Below are 19,485 nucleotides of genomic sequence, written 5' to 3'. Positions count from 1 at the left end.
TCAAATTGAACCAGAATAGCAACAATATTCAGTAACATTCCTGGTTTCCTTTATCCCTTCGATGGTAGTTTAAGAGCTAAACAAGACATCTTGGAAAGGTTAGCTGGAAAATACTAGTCCACTGTTCAAAGGTTGTAGTGATCTGTATTTCCATATTATCAAAACCAGTTTTTGAAAAAATTGGAAGAACAATTCAATTTAATCAACAAAAGTTACTACTCACTGTTAGAAGGAAAGTTTGTGTTCAACATTTTCTTTTTCATGCCCAATGGAAGTAGCTCTCCCAATCCAAAATAGCCTCAAACAAAAGGGACAAATTCTCCACCATGCCATTGTATTTTGCTCCATTTTTACAGCAATTCTATTTTGCTCCATTTTTAAAGCAATTCAAGGTTTTCAAATGATCTCTGCCTTCTAGAGTGGGTGGACGGGTTAACATTAGTAAATAATCACATCTCTCCCCGAGCAGCGAAAAGCTTTGCTGTCATATTTCTACACACCTCTGCTGTTAGGTCAAGCCCAGATTTTTCTGGTCAATTGGAAACACTACTGAAAGTTTGACGCCCTCATAAAACCCAGCCTTAATGAATCAGTAGGAGCCAGCATGGTGTAGTGGTTAAGAGCGGCAAACTCTAATCTGGAAAAATGGGTTGGATTCCCGGCTCCTTTGCATGAAGCCTACTGGGTGACCTTAGGCCAGGTCACAATTCTCTCCAAACTCTCAGCCCACGGGGAGGCAGGCAATGGCAAACCACCTCCGAACGTCTCTTGTCTTGAAAACCCTATGGGGTCGCCATAAGTCTGCTGTGACTTGACGGCACACACACGTACACAATGAATCAGTGCCCAAACTCCCAAGACTGTCTTCCCGTGAGACGTTATTGTACTTTTGAGAACCAGCCTGCAGTCAGCTACGCATTTCTGGAGGGGGGAAAATGAGTTTCAGTCCAGAGCAGGCAGATTTCTTGATTTTTTTGCATCTGGTGTTTGAACAGCCATCACTATTGTACAACCCAGTTTCTGGGTGCTGCATTTTTATCTGATCTTGCTGCAGAGTCCTCTGACTAACTGACATTACCTCTCCTCCTACTTTGAATGCCTCAAACAAAAATAAAACTGACCTTAAAAAAAAAAATTCCCAGCCTTTGCAAAAGCAGGGAGCAAGGGACACAATTGTTCACTGTTTTGGATGTTGACTAGCCAAGAGGTTGCCAGGGCCTGTACAACATGAGATGGGGGTGTTGTGTGTAGTTTAAGCTTTTTATGCATGGGTAGTTTCCACTGGATATGCTGCTGTCTCGATGGACGGTATTTGAACGCTGAAGTTTCCCTGACAAAATTCCCAAAGTACTTGGGGTTAAATTTATGCATCACCAGGGAAAATGCAGATCTTCTTGCATTCTCGCTAGTCGCAAACAAAAAAAACCTGTTCAATCAGGCTGAGGTCTGAAACTGATGACACTCGCTGTGAAACTGACCAAATAAGCAGCTGCATAGGTAGTTTGTGATTATTTCAGCGTTCTTGCTAGTCGCAAACAAAAACTGTTTGATCAGGCTGAGGTCTGAAACTGACCAACACTTTCTGTGAAACTGACCAAATAAGCAGCCTCATAGTATTCCAGCTTGAGGGGAGGGGGTTGGATGAGGGGAAAGACACGTGGGAGGGAGAAGCAAGAGTGGGATTGGGGAGAAAACCCCAAATTGACACGTGTGCACCGGACCAGCTTTCAATGTGGGATCAAGGCAGACATTAAATGGGGTAAAACAGCATCCACAAAATGTGGGGAAAACAAGAGGGGAGAGCGAAGTGACTTCTAACGCTCAAGAAATACATGCACAATGAAAACAAAGCCCCAAAGTTCTCAGGCCCTTGACAGCGATGGAAACAACCTGTGCATAAAAAGCCTTATTTATAGATTGCCCTTTAACTAAAAGTCCTGAAGGCAGTTTACAACACAATAAAATACAAGAAAATGGAAAAGCCCAGTAAGAGACAATAAATACAGAATTAAAACACATTAAAGTCAATAAAAACAATAAAAAACAATTGATTTAATAAAATGCAGTATTCTCAAATATCTGTCTCACTTCTTGATTATAACACTTGAAGATTCTACAGATAAATAAGAAGGAAATAAATAACTAACAAGGAAATTGTATCTACAGCCTGCACAATTTTGCAGCCAAACTTTTGGGTTGTATCGCTTCTGCTATTAAACTCCCCAACCCTGTATTTCTCCATAATATGGAGAAATAATTTTAATAATTTTACACGGTGATCACTTTTACAGTTCATTCCTAAGGAGAGTTACTCCAGTCTAAGCCCATTGAAATGAATGGGCTTAGACTGGAGTAACTCTCCTTAGGAATGCACTGTTAGATTATATGTTAGCTCGAATATTTTTTTCCCTCTTTAATAACTAGAACAAGTATATGATCATAATGCAGAAAAGCAGAGCAATGTAGTCTGACTGACCTATATTTGTATGTTGGATATCTTCATTTTTTACCCTATCCCTTTTTCCTTCTGTACCCTTCTTTATAAAACAATAAAACAATTAAAAAAAAACAAAAAACAAAAAACAACAACTCCCCAACCTTGTCCAGCAGCTCCACCTCCCCACCCTGGCTACCTGCAACAGATGGGCTCTGCCCCACTACGGGAGGCCCATTTATTTCATTTATGCATTTTGTAATGTTATTTCGTATATTTCTGTACACTCTCCCGCAGAGTTCTCAAAGACTGTTTCCTACAAATAAAATACGTTCAACCCATCAAAGTCAAAGAATAGGCAGATGATGAGAGGGAGGGCATCTTGGCCATCTTCTGGTCACTGGGAGTGTGTGGTGGGGGAGGTAGTTGTGAATTTCCTGCATTGTGCAGGGGGTTGGACTTGATGACCCTGGTGGTCCCTTCCAACTGTATGATTCTATGATTCTAATAATGAAAAAGTCCCATGCGGCCCTTTTGCAAACTGAAAAAAACTGAAAATGACAGCCGTAAAAGTAGTTCTCATAGCAATTAACAGCAACAAGGAAACCACCCAAAGAAGCAGGGAAACATGGCCTAAATAGTGAAAATAAACCAGGGCTCAGAGGCTGTTTCCCCATAGTGTTTTTGCTGCATTTCAGGTTCTTAAAAGACCGGGTTTTCTCCATAGGACTGTGCATCAATTTCCCCCCTAGTATTTTTCGGATTTGGGTTTATTGGACCTGAAATTTTTTGGAAAAGCTGAACAAAGCCAAATACCCATACCCAAATGGGTATTTTTGGCTTTTTTCTGGTTATCCGGAAATTTTTGGCTCCATTAAAGTCTATAGGGAATTTTTTCAAGACTCTGGGGGGGTCTGTTTTTTAAGGTAGAGGCACCAAATTTGCAGCATAGCTGCAGGTGATTATCCTTAGAAGAACCTCCAAGTTTGGTGATGTGTGGGTCAGAGAGGGTCCAGTTTTGTGGGATCCAAAAGGGGATGTTCTCATCTATCCAGGTAGAGGCACCAAATGTACGGCACTGCTTCACATGACTCTCCTCAGAAGAACCCCCCAAGTTTGGTGAAGTTTGGGTCAGGGGTTCCAATTCGATGGGCATCCAGTTTTCCTCCATTTCTTCCATATCCCTGACTTAGCAGAAAATAATCGATGTAAGTCAGGGGTGGCACATTTTGGTGTGTGAAAGAGTTGGCTACTGTGGTGTAGTTATCAGAATGGAAATCGCATTCCCCTGCCGGTCCTACCTGTGCTGGCTCAATTTTCTCCCTGGCTCCATCTCTGCTTCCCCCACCCCACCCACTCAGGCTCTTTCTACCCTCAACTCTACTTCCCTCCACCCTCAGCTTCTCAGCATCATCTTCCTCCATCTTGAATGACCAGGGCTATCTGATAAGCCATCCATGCACTGTGAGGTTTTCTTCTATGGAGAGCCAGCATGGTGTAGTGGTTTGGAGCGGTGGACTCTGATCTGGAGAACCGGGTTTGATTCCCCACTCCTCCACATGAGCGGCAGATGCTAATCTGGTGAACCAGGTTGGTTTCCCCACTGCTACACATGAAGCCAGCTGGGTAACCTTGGGTTAGTCACAGTTCTCTTTGAACTCTCTCAGCCTCAATTACCTCACAAGGTGTCTGTTGTGGGGAGAGGAAGATAAGGTAAGCTGGTTTGATTCTACTTAAAAGGTAGAGAAAGTCAGCATATAAAGACCAACTCTTCTTCTTCTTCTATGTCAGTGCATGCGCGGACATCAATTTTAACATTTAAAAAATATAATTTAGATTTTTCCAGGGTTTTCCCCCAGGCTTTATGGACCTGTCAATTCTAGCCAAGGCTAGACCTATTTTGTGGATTTATTTTTTTTATTTTTTTATTTTTCTCCATATGGGTCTCAGCGCCTTGGCTGTTAGACATAAGGATGGGAAAGAGAACTATAGATGGGAACTATAGATGAGAAAGAAAACTATAGAGGTTTGGGCAATGTGGACTTTAAGCTTTCACAGTGCATGTCAGTGCATGTGCGGACATCAATTTTGACATTTAAAAAATATAATTTGGATTTTTTCGGGGGGGGGGGGGCGTTCCCAGGATTTGTGGACCTGTCAATTGTAGCCAAGGCTAGACCTATTTTGTGGATTTATTTATTTATTTTGCTCCATATTGGGGCCCAGCACCTTGGCTGTTAGACATAAGGATGGGAAAGTGGACTATAGAGGTTTGGGCAGTGTGGCCTTCCCTGCCATCCTCAGCTCTGCTTTACCTTGGTCTCAGATCATGAGACCCACTCGGGCGCTTAACAGTGAAGCTGACAGAAATCTGACTATAGGAGAAGGGAACATGCCTATGAACTAAGACAATTCCCTGAGGCCCTGCTCTATGGAGGCTACAGTTGCCAGCCTCCAGGTGGGGCCTGGGGATCCCCTGGAATTACAGCTCACCTCCAGACTACAGAGATCAATTCCCCTGGAGAAAATGGATGCTTTGGAGGGGGGACTCTATGGTATTGTACCCCATGAGATCCCTGTCCTCCCCAGGCTCCATCCCCAAATCTCCAGGAGTTTCCCAACCTGGATCTGGCAACCCTATCCTGCCATCCTTGGCTGGTGGCCACAAGGGACCTGGCAACCCTACTGGAATGTGTTGCAAAAACTCATATTTGCAAACACACTCAATAAAGAGCCATTGGCCAGCATACAAAATCCAATACATCCATAATTTAAAAAGCGATCGCACTATATTTCCCCCCTTTTAATATACAAATCCAATGCCTCTGTGACTGACATAATGCCTTTTTTACTAAGCGATAGGTACATTGTCAGTGGCAAGATTTGTTTCAATCCTTATATCCCTCCAACACTAGATATATGCTGCTCAAGATCAATTGATCAAGGAGCTTCTAAGGGATAAAAGGAAGGATAATTTAAAAAGAAGCAGGAAAAGGGTATCAAGGCATTATTACATTAATTCAGTAACATTTGCAGACTACATAATCTAGACATTCTAATATTTGTTACAAGATCGGCACCCTACAATTGAGGTTCAGTCCTAAATGATATGCAGTTAATTTGGTTTCTCATTAAGTGATTAAACTCCCTTCTTCCTGAGTACAGCGCGGCAGAACTTTGCTACCATGAGGGAAACAGTAGAGTTCCTGTCTTCCAACAGAAATTTTACCAGTGAATCACTACCATGATTAGAGCTACAATCATATCAGATCTCTGGAGAGGCAGGATATACATTTTCAAAAACAAGAAATAGGTTCAGCAGCCTGATCTGCAATGGGGCTGGTTGGTTAGGGCAACAGGAGTTATAGGGCTTTGTGGTGTGCCCTTTCCACGCAGTGTGGATGCTTGCAGAGTGAGTGGGACAGGGAGACATCCGGGGTGTCTTAGCAAGGCTGTTCTCCGAAATCTTTTCTTCTTTTTTTGGATGTTGTGGTAATCATGTGTAAGATGTGCTTTTTTAAAAAAAAGTGTGACTCACTCTCCCTCTTTGATCCTTCATCATGTGCCTCCACCGGCCCCCTGTCTGACCTTAAATGCTGATGTGAAAAGATGGGCTGGAGGGGAAGGTTTTCTTAGGAAAGGCTCTTTACGCATGGAGGAAGAGATTAGACACCATGATGTGGGCGGAACAGCCAAAGCTTCCTGCAACCTTGGCTCAGGGGTAGAACATGATGGGCCATTACTGAGGCACAGCAGATAATTGAGATGTTGGACGTCCTTCACCTGCAGACTCTGGTAGACCACAGGTTTTAGCAAAACAGAAATCCGGGAGAAAAGATCAAGCCCATCCCATCTTCTTCCCTGTAGTGCTAGTTTTCAGCTTGTGGTGAGCTTGATACGTGGAAGAGCATAAAAAATGTGATTTCCCCCACCTGCAACCTGAATCAGTATGGTCCTTTTTTTTAACCTTTGGACTCTACCATATCAGGGCCAACAGAGATACCTCCTAAATACAATTTGTGGTGCATAGGGTTTTAGGGGGGGAAATCAGTAAATTTCAGGTTCAGGTTTTTTCAGCCTGATTTTTTTCAGTAAACCTGAAATAAGCCGAATACCCATACTGGTAAATATGGGTATTTGGCTTATTTTCGGGTTTACTGAAAAATCCAAAGCTCCTGGGTGTGTGTGTATTTTTGGAGGTAGAGTCCCCAAATTTGCAGTGTGGCTGCAAGGGACTCTCCTTCGATAGTCACCAAAGTTTGGTGAACTATGGGACAGCGGGTCCAATTTTATGGGCCCACAAATAGGTCACCCCATTACCCAGGCAGATTGCAGATGGGAAAATCACATTTTTTAACTTTCCCTATGTACAAAAATCTTCTCCTTGCAGGTAGAAAACTAAGCAAGCAAGAAATGTGCTGGGCTAGAACTTTTCTCCCAAATATGCTAGTTTTTTAAAAAAAAATTGCAAGGAGGGTTGTTTTTTATGTGGGGGATTATTTAAAAATGGTGTCTGCAGGCCTGTTTATAGTTACTCTGCACATTGTTCAGAATGAGGCAGGTGGTAGTTTGAAGTGGTTCCATTTCATGATGTAGCAGGGGAGGTCTTTTTTTTAGTTGATTTAAAAAACTCTTCTCATGCTGAGTCCATCAGAACAAAAAGAGGAAGATAAATCCCGTCCCCCCGCACTACCATATTGGATAAATAGATGGGGGGCGGGGGAAACAAATTGCTCTGAACCAGCCCAGTCCAATCTCAAATAAACATTAGCCGGGGGGGGGGGGGATAAACGTGTCATAAAAATGTCCAGAACCGCCCCTCCTGCAATAATTTCACACACCACACATGTGCACAATTCTATTCTCTCTCTTTTTTTTTAAATGCTCTTGTTTGCAGTTGAAATGGTACCCAGGTTTTCTGGGTCATCTTGTGGTGTGCCACCTGGGATAAATATACATAGGTATGTGCAGCTGCTGTGACCCAATTAAATAGATCCGACTGGGTACAAGGGAACAGGTGGAAACTGGTCTTCCCGTTGTCTCCTGTTTTTCACTGACTCAACCTTTCCAGTTTGGGGTTTGCCTTTGTGGGGGAAGGCTTTCAAGTTTCCATGCTGCCAGAATTTCTGTGAACGCACCAGATATGGGGCCTTTTCTTGCTTGGTGTTGCTTTTCAGAGACTTTTCCAGGGCAGAGAATGGCAGAACCAGCACCCGGGGTGCCCACTATCCCTCCCCGAGTTTTCCCCTCTATTCTAGTGAAATGGGTGAGATAAACATTCTCTCCATGGGAAAGGAACGCTTTATTCAAAGTTGCCCTAACCGTGGTGCTTCATATTTGAACAAGGGCAGTGCTAAATGTCATACCTGTCATGTTGTTTGAACTGCAAGCATACTTCTGAATATTTGAGTATTCAAGAGTAATATTTTCCCCTCCAACAGCCCTCAAACAAAGCAGTTTCAAAGGAAATTGCACATGAACAATCCAGCCCTGTTCACATGTTACAGTGAACAGACATGCATCTTATTAGTAGGGTTGCCAACCTCCAGGTGGTGGCTGGAGATCGCCTGGGATTACAATTGATCTCCATGTGACAGAGATCAGTTCCCCTGGAGAAAATGGCCACTTTGGAAGGTGGACTCTATGGTATTATACCCCACTGAAGTCCCTCCCTCCCCAAACCCCATCCTCCTCAGGCTCTACCCCCAAAATCTTCAGATATTTCCCTAACCAGAGCTGGCAACCCTACCTATTAGCTAGAAAGAGCCAACACGTGTTCACTTAAATGAAACCAGAGCCTGGTGACTAGATAGGGTTAGGGTCGTGCAAAAAAAATTCAGTAAATTTTGGGTTTGGGTTTATTGGGCCCAATTTTTTTGGGTAAATCCAGAATAAGCCAAATACCCATGCCAGTAAGGGGGAATTTTGGCTTTATTTCCAGGTTTACCAAAAAAAAATTCAGGTCCATTATAGTATATGGGGATTTTTTTCAAAGCTCCTGTGGAAGCATTTTTGGAGGTAGAGTCACCAAATTTGCAGCGTGGCTACAAGGGACTCTCCTTAGATGGTCACCAAAGTTTGGTGAACTTCGGAACAGGGGGTCCAATTTTATGGGCCAGCAAAGGGGTCGCCCCATCCTCGAGGGATTTGCGAGCTGAGCTGTCCATCAGTTTTCAGGTTCAGAAGTTCAGCATTGCTGAGGACTGGTGGAAAGAGGCGATTGGCAGGCTGGCACCTCAAAGTCTGAGGCTTCCTTCATATCCAGGGCGCATAGCATGATGTCCATGCAAATCAGCTTCAAAACTGAGGAAAAAGGCTTAAAGGCAAGAAAAATAAGGCATGGAAAACATTTCTTTTGGTGGCAAATGACATCCTGTGAACAGTCCTTTACTATGGTCATCCCTACGGTCATCCCTATTCTCCCCCCTTCTGTTATATTATTAATGTCAACTGAGGGGTAACCTGCTACAAATATCCGGCAACACAAGTAGTGTTTAGGCGCCATCTGCAATTTTGTAGTTTTTAAGTTTTAAATTGGGATTTTATTGTTTTAAATTTAGATTTTGTGATTAATTTGATTATTGATGTATTAATGCTTTTGTATGATGTTACCCGCCCTGAGCTGGCTTCGGCCAGGGAGGCAGGGCTATAAGTCACAAAGTAAATAAATATATAAAATTTTAAAAATCTGATTTCGAGAGATGGTCACGGGGCGGGGAAATGAAGCCACTACTTCTTTTTGAAACCCGGTTTTCAGGGGAAGGTGATATCGGAGCCAGCTGAAGTCTCGACCACGAGGGCTGTTCTGAAGGAGCCTGCTCATCTGTGCGGGTGAGGAAGTCTCCTTCGGAAGCTTGGTGGTGTGAGCAGCTATCAAAGCTAGTTCTTTTTAGTTGGAGGGTGTATCCCTCCCGACGGGACTGGGTGAGCCCAGTCTTTTTAAAAACCCTTATGCTTCATCTAGATTAACCCACTGAATGGTTGGTCAGACCAAGTTGGCTGCAATTACACGACCCCTACTTCAAAAGGATCCCAACTAATGGGCCCTAACAAAACCAGTCAAAGATAGAAAAATGGGAGAAAGTACAGAGCTGTGCATCTGAGCAAAGGCGAATAGCCGAACCCAAAAAATCAGGAATCACCTTGTCGGCTTTGGGCAGATTCCCAAGTTTTGGTATTTGGTCTACCTAAAACCCGAATATTGCCAAAACGGCTTATTTCAGGTTTATTTTTGGTTCGGGTATATCGATATGCACAACCCTAGTGGGAGTTTGAATCACACATTCAGCTGGACATGCATTGAATGTGATATGAGAATTACTCAAAGCACATATAAAGAAAAATCCATATGCCCTATACATGCAAGGTACGTGCTTTCCTTGTAACTTGTGAACAGGGCTTCCATGTACAGTGTATGCTTGATTTTTCTTTATGCATAATTCTTGTGTTATGCTCATTACATGTATAACTTATTGTGTCATTTAAACCCAGTTTTATACAGGTGCTGGTCTCCGGTGTGATTTTGTAAAGTGAACGTACATTGGGCCTTTCTTGCGAACAGATGTATGCATGCACATCTAGGATGCATGTGCATTCACTGCACCGTGTGAACAGAGCTAGTGATAAGAGTCCCTGCAGGAAGACGCAGTACATCTTCCAGCACAGAGATACAGCACTCCATTCCAGTACACAAGCACTCTTTTGTGTGTGCCCTGCCCATCAGAACAATGCTAGTTAATCTGCAGCTGCAATTTCAAAACAAAGCAAAACAAAATGAGAACGCTTAGCATCCCTTGAAGTCCTTGCCGAAGAATTTTCTTGAATTTGTCTTTTGTAGAAGTGGCGTTATGAGTCACAGAGAAATGTCATGCCAAGGGGGATTTTTTTTTTTCGTTTTGCAATTCCTTTTAGCTATCTGATGGAGCCCAAGATTTGCAGCTCTATCTCAAGCAAGTTACTGCAGAAACGTGAGCAGATGGTTTCACTTCTATCCACAGCACTGTCTGACGAATTTCATGGTCCTTGACTCATAGAACTGACAGCGATAACTATCTCAAGGGTTTGACATTCAAATTTTTATCAGCTTGGAGGATATGAATGCTTGCATGCGCTGTTATGTTTTGCACAAGAAAACAGCTGACCGTGTCAGCAGAATTCCATTTTCTTGGGACCAAGGCTAAGTTCATTTGGTGATTCTGTGACTGCAATCACCAAAATGCAGAACTCCATATTGGGTATGGTACTGAAGATCGTGACATTCCCGTTTACATTTTATTGCCAAGTTTTTAGTCCTTAAGAAGATATGTTCAGGCAATACTGGGAGGCTGAGTAGAATTTTTAGCGGTCAGCAGTGGAGTTTCAGTGTTCTTACAATATTTCTTTCCTGATGAATAAGAGCACAGCCCAGTCCCATGCAAAAGACCCTCCTTCTCAGCCAACAGGTTGTTACAGGGATATGAGAGGTGTGTGAGCAGTGGAGTGGAGTGTTGGATTAGGAATCTGGGAGACTCAGGTATCAATCCCTGCTCAGCCATGGAAGCTGGCTGGGTGACCTTGGGTCAGTTGCACACTCTCAGCCTAACCTACCTTACAAGATTGTCATAAAGACAAAAAAGAGAAGAGAATGTTGTATGCTACTTTGGGTCCCAGTTGGGGAGAAAAGAGAAAAGAAATATACATGAAGGAAATAAATGAATCTCTCTTCATCCCTTTCTTGTTCTGTGTATTACACCGTATTCATATTCTAGAGCTGGGATCCCCAACATGGTACCCGTGGGTGCTATGGCACCTTCCCTGGTGCCCACCAAGTGTTTTTAGAAAGTGGGTGGGCTATTATCTAGCAGGACTTCTGAATGGCCACTGAAGATCCCATTGGCTGTGCAGTTTGAAATAGCATTGTTTCAGTGGCAGTTGGCCCCACAGGACTGGTTTTATTCTCTCTCACTCCTCTGTCCCAGTGTATTTTTAAAAACCATCCCTCCTCGCCCCCCGTGCTTGGGCTTTCCCCTGTGTGGTTGGTGCCGCCTCCTGCAGCAGCCATTTTGTGATTGTGCCCACTATCCTGAGTATTCTCAAAGTGCTCCAGGCACAAAAAGTTTGGGGAGCTCCGCTCTAGAGCATTAAGAACATAAGAAAAGCCCTGCTGGATCAGACCAAGGCCCATCAAGTCCAGCAGGGAGAGGATAGGGACACAAGAGAGGCTCGCACACTTCCAGGTAAGGTGAGAAGGAGGAAAAGCTCTGTGGAGCCTCTGGGAATCTCAGTTCATGGGTGCTACTGTGCCTGTGATTGGATTCAATCACCTTAATTGGCACACAATATTCAGTCTGTAACACTACATTCAGGTTGTTGAATTCACCTTTTCTAACTGCAGACTTTAGTGTTACTCTGATGAAGATCTGCCTTTTTAAAAAAAAAAAAAGGGTGAGGGTCTACAGAGACCTGCTCACAACTTGGTATAAATGCATGCATGTTTTGTGTGTGTGTACATCCAAATGTGGAGTGCACAAGCAGCCTTCCCTTTCTGCATGCACAGTTGGCTGTGCTCTTGGACTGTAATCCAGTGACTCAGATTCATGCACGGTGCACATCGTGCACAGGGTGTGTTAACTGCTGCTGCTGTGAACACAACCACACTGCTCATACCCAATAGGAAACCCTCATGCATATGCAGGCTTTTCCTTTCACACAGGAGGGTAGGGCATGCTTGCATTGGAGATTTGGATTGGTAAGAACTGCTCTTCTAAGAGGTAGGGTTCATGGCTCAGTGGCAGAGCATCTGCTTTGTGTGCAGAAGGTCCCAAGTTCAATTCCTGGCATCTCCACCTGAAAGCATCCAATAGTAGGTGATGTGAAAGACCTCCACCTGAGACCTTGGAGAACTGCTACCAGTCAGAATAGACAAGACTGATTCTGATAGACCAAGAGTATGGGCCTTTTATGCAGGGACGTTTTCCCCGCAGTCACCCTGCCAACTGCTTTGGGGCTTCCCTTTGATTATTCATGGCTTTTCCTCCCTTCAGGAAAAACCTCGCTCTCCCCGCACGTTTTGCCCACATTTTCCAGATTTGGGCTAAAACAGCATCTGGAAAATGCGGGCAAAACACACGGGGAGACCGAGGCTACCTCTGAAGGGCGGAAAAGGCATGAATAATCAAAGGGAAGCTCCAAAGCAGTCGGCAGGGTGACAGCAGGGAAAACGTCCCTGCATAAAAGGCCTATGACTCAGCACAAGGGAGCATTATTTGTGGAGTGGCACAGTGGTGGAGTTATCTGCTTTGCAGGCAGAAAGTCCCAGGTGCAACCCCTGCCGTCTTCAGGTAAAAGGATCAGGCAATAAGTGCTGTGAAAGCCCTCCACCTGAGACCCTGGAGAGCCACTGCTAGTCAGAATAGGGAAGACTGACCGGGATGGACCAGTGGTCTGACTCAGAAGGAAGCTTCGTGTGGTTCTCAACTGGTGGCACTTGTACCATTGATAGGATGCAGACGTTTTCTAGACAGGATGCAAAATTTTAATAACAATTACTATGAATTCGCTCTCCCTCAATCCCCATGTCCACCTGCAAGTGGACAGCCCTTCAAGTACTTGAAGGGCTGTCATATAGGGGAGGGTGCCGAGTTGTTTTCTGTTGCTCAAGAAGGTCGGACCAGAACCAATGGGTTGAAATTAAATCAAAAAAATTTCCGTCTAGACATTAGGAAGAATTTTCTAACAGTTAGAGCGGTTCCTCAGTGGAACAGGCTTCCTCGGGAGGTGGTAAGCTCTCCTTCCCTGGAGGTTTTTAAGAAGAGGTTAGATGGCCATCTGTCAGTAATGCTGATTCTGTGACCTTAGACAGATGATGAGAGGGAGGGCATCTTGGCCATCTTCTGGTCACTAGGGGTGTGGAGGGGGAAAGTAGTTGTGAATTTCCTGCATTGTGCAGGGGGTTGGACTTGATGGCCCTGGTGGTCCCTTCCAACTCTATGATTCTAAGTGTGATGCAACATTTCCTGCCAACCCTGCCTGCCTTGGATTAACCATCTGGGACCTTTCGGCATGCTAGTGGTCACCTTGGACATTTGGTGTTTCTGCTAATCCCATGTCCTCCAGGCCCACCAGCAAGTGTCTTTGATTGGCCGCTTTCTGCTGACTATCCATTGTGCTTCTGTAATTTTTTTATGCCCTGAAATTTTATGGTAAATGACAGACGTAAGAAACGGCATGCCTGTAAACGGTATGCCACTTCTTGGGAAAAGTGGGCTTTTTGTTAATGTTTTGGTGCGACCTAAGGCGATTGATGGGATGTAAGATATGAAAAGCTGAGAACCACTTAGGTCGGTTATGCATGGTTGATTTGTCTTGCGATTCTCCCGCGAATGTCCCAATTCTTTGCGGGGATTATACATGACGTTCCTCTCCCTCGGGGCTCAGCTTGCTTCCATCCGTGATTTCCCCAGGTTTTCCAATCCCTGTTTTCCCTCCAAAATAAGTTTACTTATCTCAGATGTGAGTAGGTGCATAGTTCAGCTGCGGGTTGATCTTCCCATGTCACGACACTGTTTGGGGGGAAATGCAGTGACACAGAAGGTGGAAAATTACAGAACAAAGCTGTATAGAAGCTTCCCCCCCCCACTCCCCCCCAAAAAAATAGCCCTGAAATGTTGAAGAGGTACTATTAGAGTTGTATATAGCCTCGCTCCCTGACATTTTATGATTGGCTCCACCTCCCATGGCAGCCATTTTGTGATTGTGCCCACCGCCCTGTGTCACAAAAAGGTTGGGGACCCCTGTTTTAGAACCTCGTGTAACTGCTCGAGTGTACTTCTCTTTGTTGCAGGTGAAAAACGGCCCAGCTTTGAGATGAATTACAGCCCCAGCTTCATGTACGAGAAGGAGAGGGACCCTGTGCTGCAAGGATGCATGGTGGATCAAGCCATCGGCTACCTCAGTGCAGATGCACTGCGCCCTCTCGTGCAGACTCCAACGGCCCCAACCTCCGAGATGGTGCCTGTGATCAGCAGCCTGTACCCCCTTGCGCTCACCCGCAACGAAGTGCCCAACGGCAGCCCACAGGACGTGGAGAAGGGCCACGCCCAGCTGAGGGACAAGACCGTACCTTCCGAAAGGGATCTCTCTCCAAACAACAGTGGCCAAGATTCCACAGACTCGGACAGCAACCAAGAAGAACACCAGAGCCATGCCTATCACCCAGGCCAGCCTGGTCCTCCTCCTACCCTGCAGAGTCATAACGGTCTTCTGTCCTTCAAGGAGCATGTGAGGGTATATGACCTCTTCAGGCCACCTCCGGTCTGTCCCCGCGATGTCTTGAAGGTCTTCAACAAGGAAGGCGAACCCATTGGGGTCTATCGATGTGACCACTGCCGAGTCCTCTTCTTGGATTATGTGATGTTCACCATCCACATGGGGTGCCACGGCTTCCGTGACCCTTTCGAGTGTAATGTGTGTGGCCACAGAAGCCACAACAAATACGAGTTCTCCTCCCACATAGTCCGTGGCGAGCACAGAATCGGACTCAGATGAAACTCCTCCGTCATTTTTTTTTTTTTTTGGCAGAAGCCAAGTGAACGTGTCTACACCACAAACTTAAAACCTGTCTGAAGCTCATTTAAGCATTGTGGCTTCTCTCACTATCACCCTGGGAATCATGGTTTTGCGAGGCTGTTGTGGATATTTTATTAACATCCTAACAGTGCGATCCTAAACAGAATTATGCCCTTCTAAATCCATTGAAGCCAGTGAGCTTAGAATGGCATGATTCCATTTAGGAATATACTCCATATTTCATTAGGATATTAACAGTGCAATCTTAAACAGAGTCATGCCCTTCTAAAGTCCCTAGGTCCATTGAAACTAATGGGCTTAGAAGGGCATAATTCTGTTTAGGGGTGCACTGCTAATCTTTGGAGAACTATAGTCCCCAGGATCCTTGACCAAGGGCCAGGAGAGTTAAATCAGTTTGACATTTGTAGTGTAGACACATCTTAAACGACCTTTCTTTTTAAACTTGTCTCAACAATAGTGTATTCAGTATTTTTTCTATATCATTTATAATGTAATGGTTCTGCTGCGTCTGCATACTGTGCTGAAATAGGCTCTCCTTGCCTCCACAGTGTGTCATGTCTTGATCTAACAAGAACAGTGTCAAAGTTCACAGTTGAGTATTAGGTATTTGGGGGTGGCTGGGCATATTATCTGATGATGGGAAAGTACTTTGTACATGCTCAGAGATGCTGCTGTGTTAACAGTTTATCATATATTCCAAGACCTAGGACCAATTTACACAATCAGCAGAAGGAGGTAGCAAATCTTTCCCAGTCTTGTTAGTGCTATCCTAAGTAGAGTTATACCCTTCTAACTCCATTAAAGTCAGTAAAGTTAGAAGGGTGTAACTCTGTTTAGGACTGCTGTGTTATGTTACACGTGTCCAAGGGCTCAGAGATAAAAACTTTAATGATACTGTTCATATGGCCAATTCAGCCCTGAACAATGTCACACTTAGACCAAAATAAAAAGGGGGGAAAGGAACTATCTGAATAGCCCATAAGGAAATTAGTATTTTTTTAATCTTAATTGACTGGGAAAGAAATTTGGCAACTGCCAATGTAGTATTAAAATCCACCCCTGCTAAAAGAACCCTCAGATTATCAAGTTTAGAGACATATTCCTGAATAAAAGGCTTTATCCATTTCTAGCCTGGGCTCAAAGACAAGACATCTGTCAGGCTCCATTTCTGGAAAGACCCTCCATCTGACATCCTGGAGAGCTGCTGCCTGTCAGAGTAGACAATACTTTTAGCTTGATAGGCTGATAGTCTGAGTAGCTTCATTTAGGCAGGGGCTGTGGCTCAGTGGTAGGGTCTCTTAAAGGGGCATGAAGGTTTGCACAGCCCTGATTCACATGCTTGGCATGCAGAAGGTCTTAGGTTCAAACTCCAGTTTTCAGAAAGAATCAGGTTGAAAGTGATGTGAAGGACATTCACCTGAGACCTTGGAGAGCTGCTGCCAGTCAGAGTAGATAGATCAAGAGTCTGACTCGTTGTAAGGAAGCTTCATGTGTTCCCTGACGTGGAAAAAAAAGTCCCCGCTTATGGAATAATGGCATGTATGAGAAAATACTACCCATTTCCATGGCTTGCTGCTTTTTTGTGTGTGGGGAACTTTTTGATGTGGTGGAGCATTCTGTTGTATTATGTATTTCATGTGCTGTCAAATGTGGTACAGTCCACGGAAAGCTCTTCGACTTCATTCTGATGACTGCACAAGCTGGCCTTGGAAGATGAATAAGAAGAAGAGTTGGTTTTTATATGCCGACTTTCTCTACTACTTAAGGGAGACTCAGACCGGTTTACAATCACCTTCCCTTCCCCTCCCCACAACAGACACCCTGGGAGGTAGGTGGGGCTGAGAGAGCTCTAAGAGAGCTGTGACTAGCCCAAGGTCACCCAGCTGGCTTCGTGTGTAGGATTGGGGAAACAAATCCAGTTCACCAGATTAGCGTCTGCCGCTCATGTGGAGGAGTGGGAAATCAAACCTGGTTCACCAGATTAAAGTCCACCGCTCCAAATCATTGCTGTTAACCACTACATCACGCTGGCTCCCAAAAAGATGGCGTCAAAAAGAGATTCCAGGGCTGGGAATCCCCCTTGTCAACCCCCATCCCCACCCAAATGATCTCTGGCTCCAGCCCATTTTTTTCTGTATACTGTGAATTCTCATGTTGCTGTTCCCAATGTTCTGGGGGGGGTGTGCATATGGGGTCAGTCCCATTACACATTAAACAGCTTCTTTGTAGACTTGAGTTTCCCTGTCAGCATCAAGGATGCAAAAAATGGCACTTCTAGCATTGATAAAGCTTGTATAAATGTCGCCAACAATGGCAGTTTTTGGCCTTGGTATCCCAACCTGGGCACGTGTGTGCCTGTGCGGGAATTCACCCAAATGGTTTCAAATCACATGTGGTTATTTTAATAGGGGCACTTCTCTTTCTGGCCTGCTCACAACCTCCACATATATATGGTTGCTGGGTTCTGACTTCTAAAAAGGCTGACCCCTTTGACAGGATCAGTAGGCAGGGCTGAGGCAGAATGTGGCAAATCAGGAGCAGAGTATGGTGATGGCAGAGCTTGGTCAGTCTTTTAAAGGCACACGAAGGCTTGCACGGCCCTGATTCACATGGGGGTTCTACAAGAAGAGGAGAGGGGCCTTCAGCCATTCATGCTTGCATGGTTTCACTATTGAAAACTGGGGATCCTGTCCCCATGAGACTTTATAGGGGGAGAGTGGGTGCTTGAGGGACCTGCTGATTGGGTTGCCACCCTCCAGGTAGCACCTGGAGATCTCCCACTATTACAATTGCTCTCCAGGCAACCAAGATTAGTTCCCCTGGAGAAAATGGCTGCTTTGGAGGGTGGATTCTATGGAATTATAACCCTACTGAGGTACCTCCCCTCCCCAAACCCTGCCCTCCCCAGGCTCCACCCAACCCCCCAAATCTCCAGGTATTTCCCAACCCAGAGCTGGGAGCCCTACCTGCTGATATTTCCCCTTTAGATTGCTATAGCAACTTAGGGAGCCAGGTTTGGATTTGCAAGACTTTGCAAGGTTGACATATTTAACCTCTTCTTTCCCTCCCTCCCTGTGTGGCCCCAATCCAAACTGGGAGCCACATGCAGCTGAAACTGCAACTTGAATAGTGGTGGTGAAACAGAAATCACACCTCTACACCTAATAATGCTGTACAAAATCAGTATAGGTTAAGGAATATGTCACTTTTAACAAAATACGCAGCAAAATAAATTCCAGTACAATAGCATATAGTGCACAGTGTTTCCAATAATGAATTACACCGGAATAACAAAACAATGTGGGAAACCTCAAAACAGCAAACCATGAATGGCAAAAGTCCCACAATAACTGGAAACAAGAGGAGTCATCCAAGGTCTTGAATGCAAGGTGCAACAAATTGGAGAGAGCTCCGTGTGTCCAGTCGGTCAAGTTCCGTGTCAATTTCACAATGGAAATAGAAGCATGTAGCATCACAAATAAGATTGTTTTCAGCTACAGTGAAGTGCACAAAGGGCTTTCCCTGATATCAGGCCGTTTCATTCTCATGAATTTCATCAGTGTGCACAGAAATAAGTATACAAATCACAATAAATTTCAATATTCAAATTAAAACCTTGCACAATATACAGATAACACATATTGTCTACATTTCAAATTGCATACGTATTTTTCCTCTTATACAAGTTGCTTACCTATCATATACTTGCAATATCTTACACTTAATTGTGTGTCACACACACACTGTGTTTTTTATCTCAAGGTAGTTGCCACTTGTGTGTCATTCTCCCCCTCCCCCACAATTAGGATATAGATAAACTGCCTCCCCTCCCGCCAAATCCTTCCTATCTTCCAAGTCAAGTTTATTGATATGGTCTATTTGACTGGGAAGATGACTGGGGAAGGCACTGGCAAACCACCCCGCAAACAAAGTCTGCCTTGGAAACGTCGGGATGTGACATCACCCCATGGGTCAGGAATGACCCGGTGCTTGCACAGGGGACCTTTACCTTTTTTACCTATTTGACCAGCCAGAAGTTAGTACATCAAATTGTCTAACTTGATAAGACTGTAAAACTGATACAAAGTACAAAAATTAATAAAACTCTGATATTAATAAAATATAAAATATTAGTGCAGAACACAAAAGTAGACTTACCATCTTTAAATTACTAAAAGTATTTAACATTTTTTCCCACCCTGTTTTTGCGTATTTTAATTGCGATGGTGCAAAATTTGGCAGTATGGAGCGAAAGATGAGGAGTCTCCCCCATCAGAAGCTTCTTACACAGGAATTCAACTGACTTGTCTGGGAATCCGCTGATCAGGGGAGCAATAATACGAGCCCCATGGTAAAATGGACAGCTGAACAATACACGCTTGATAGTTTCAATGTCATCTGTCCTACAAGGGCACAGCCTTTCAGATCTTGGGATCCTTCCTATCTTCCAATCATTGATTGTGTTGGACATGATTATATTTGAA

At 44.3% G+C, this 19,485-nt stretch overlaps 1 protein-coding gene across 1 annotated transcript in view; it reads left to right on the top strand.

The window, feature by feature from the left end:
• IKZF3 (IKAROS family zinc finger 3) overlaps positions 1-14,959 on the top strand; it is a 56,796-nt gene extending 41,837 nt beyond the window's left edge. The window contains exon 5 of the mRNA XM_056863380.1: positions 14,256-14,959. Within this exon, the coding sequence (XP_056719358.1) occupies positions 14,256-14,959 (704 nt within the window). The remainder of the gene's footprint in view (positions 1-14,255) is intronic.
• The last annotated feature ends 4,526 nt before the right edge of the window (positions 14,960-19,485 follow it).

Source organism: Euleptes europaea, chromosome 18 (genome assembly GCF_029931775.1).
Source record: "Euleptes europaea isolate rEulEur1 chromosome 18, rEulEur1.hap1, whole genome shotgun sequence".
In the NCBI taxonomy this organism is placed as follows: Eukaryota; Metazoa; Chordata; class Lepidosauria; order Squamata; family Sphaerodactylidae; genus Euleptes; species Euleptes europaea.
The sequence above is the reverse complement of the archived record's forward strand: the minus strand, read 5'-3'. Positions and strand labels throughout refer to the sequence as shown.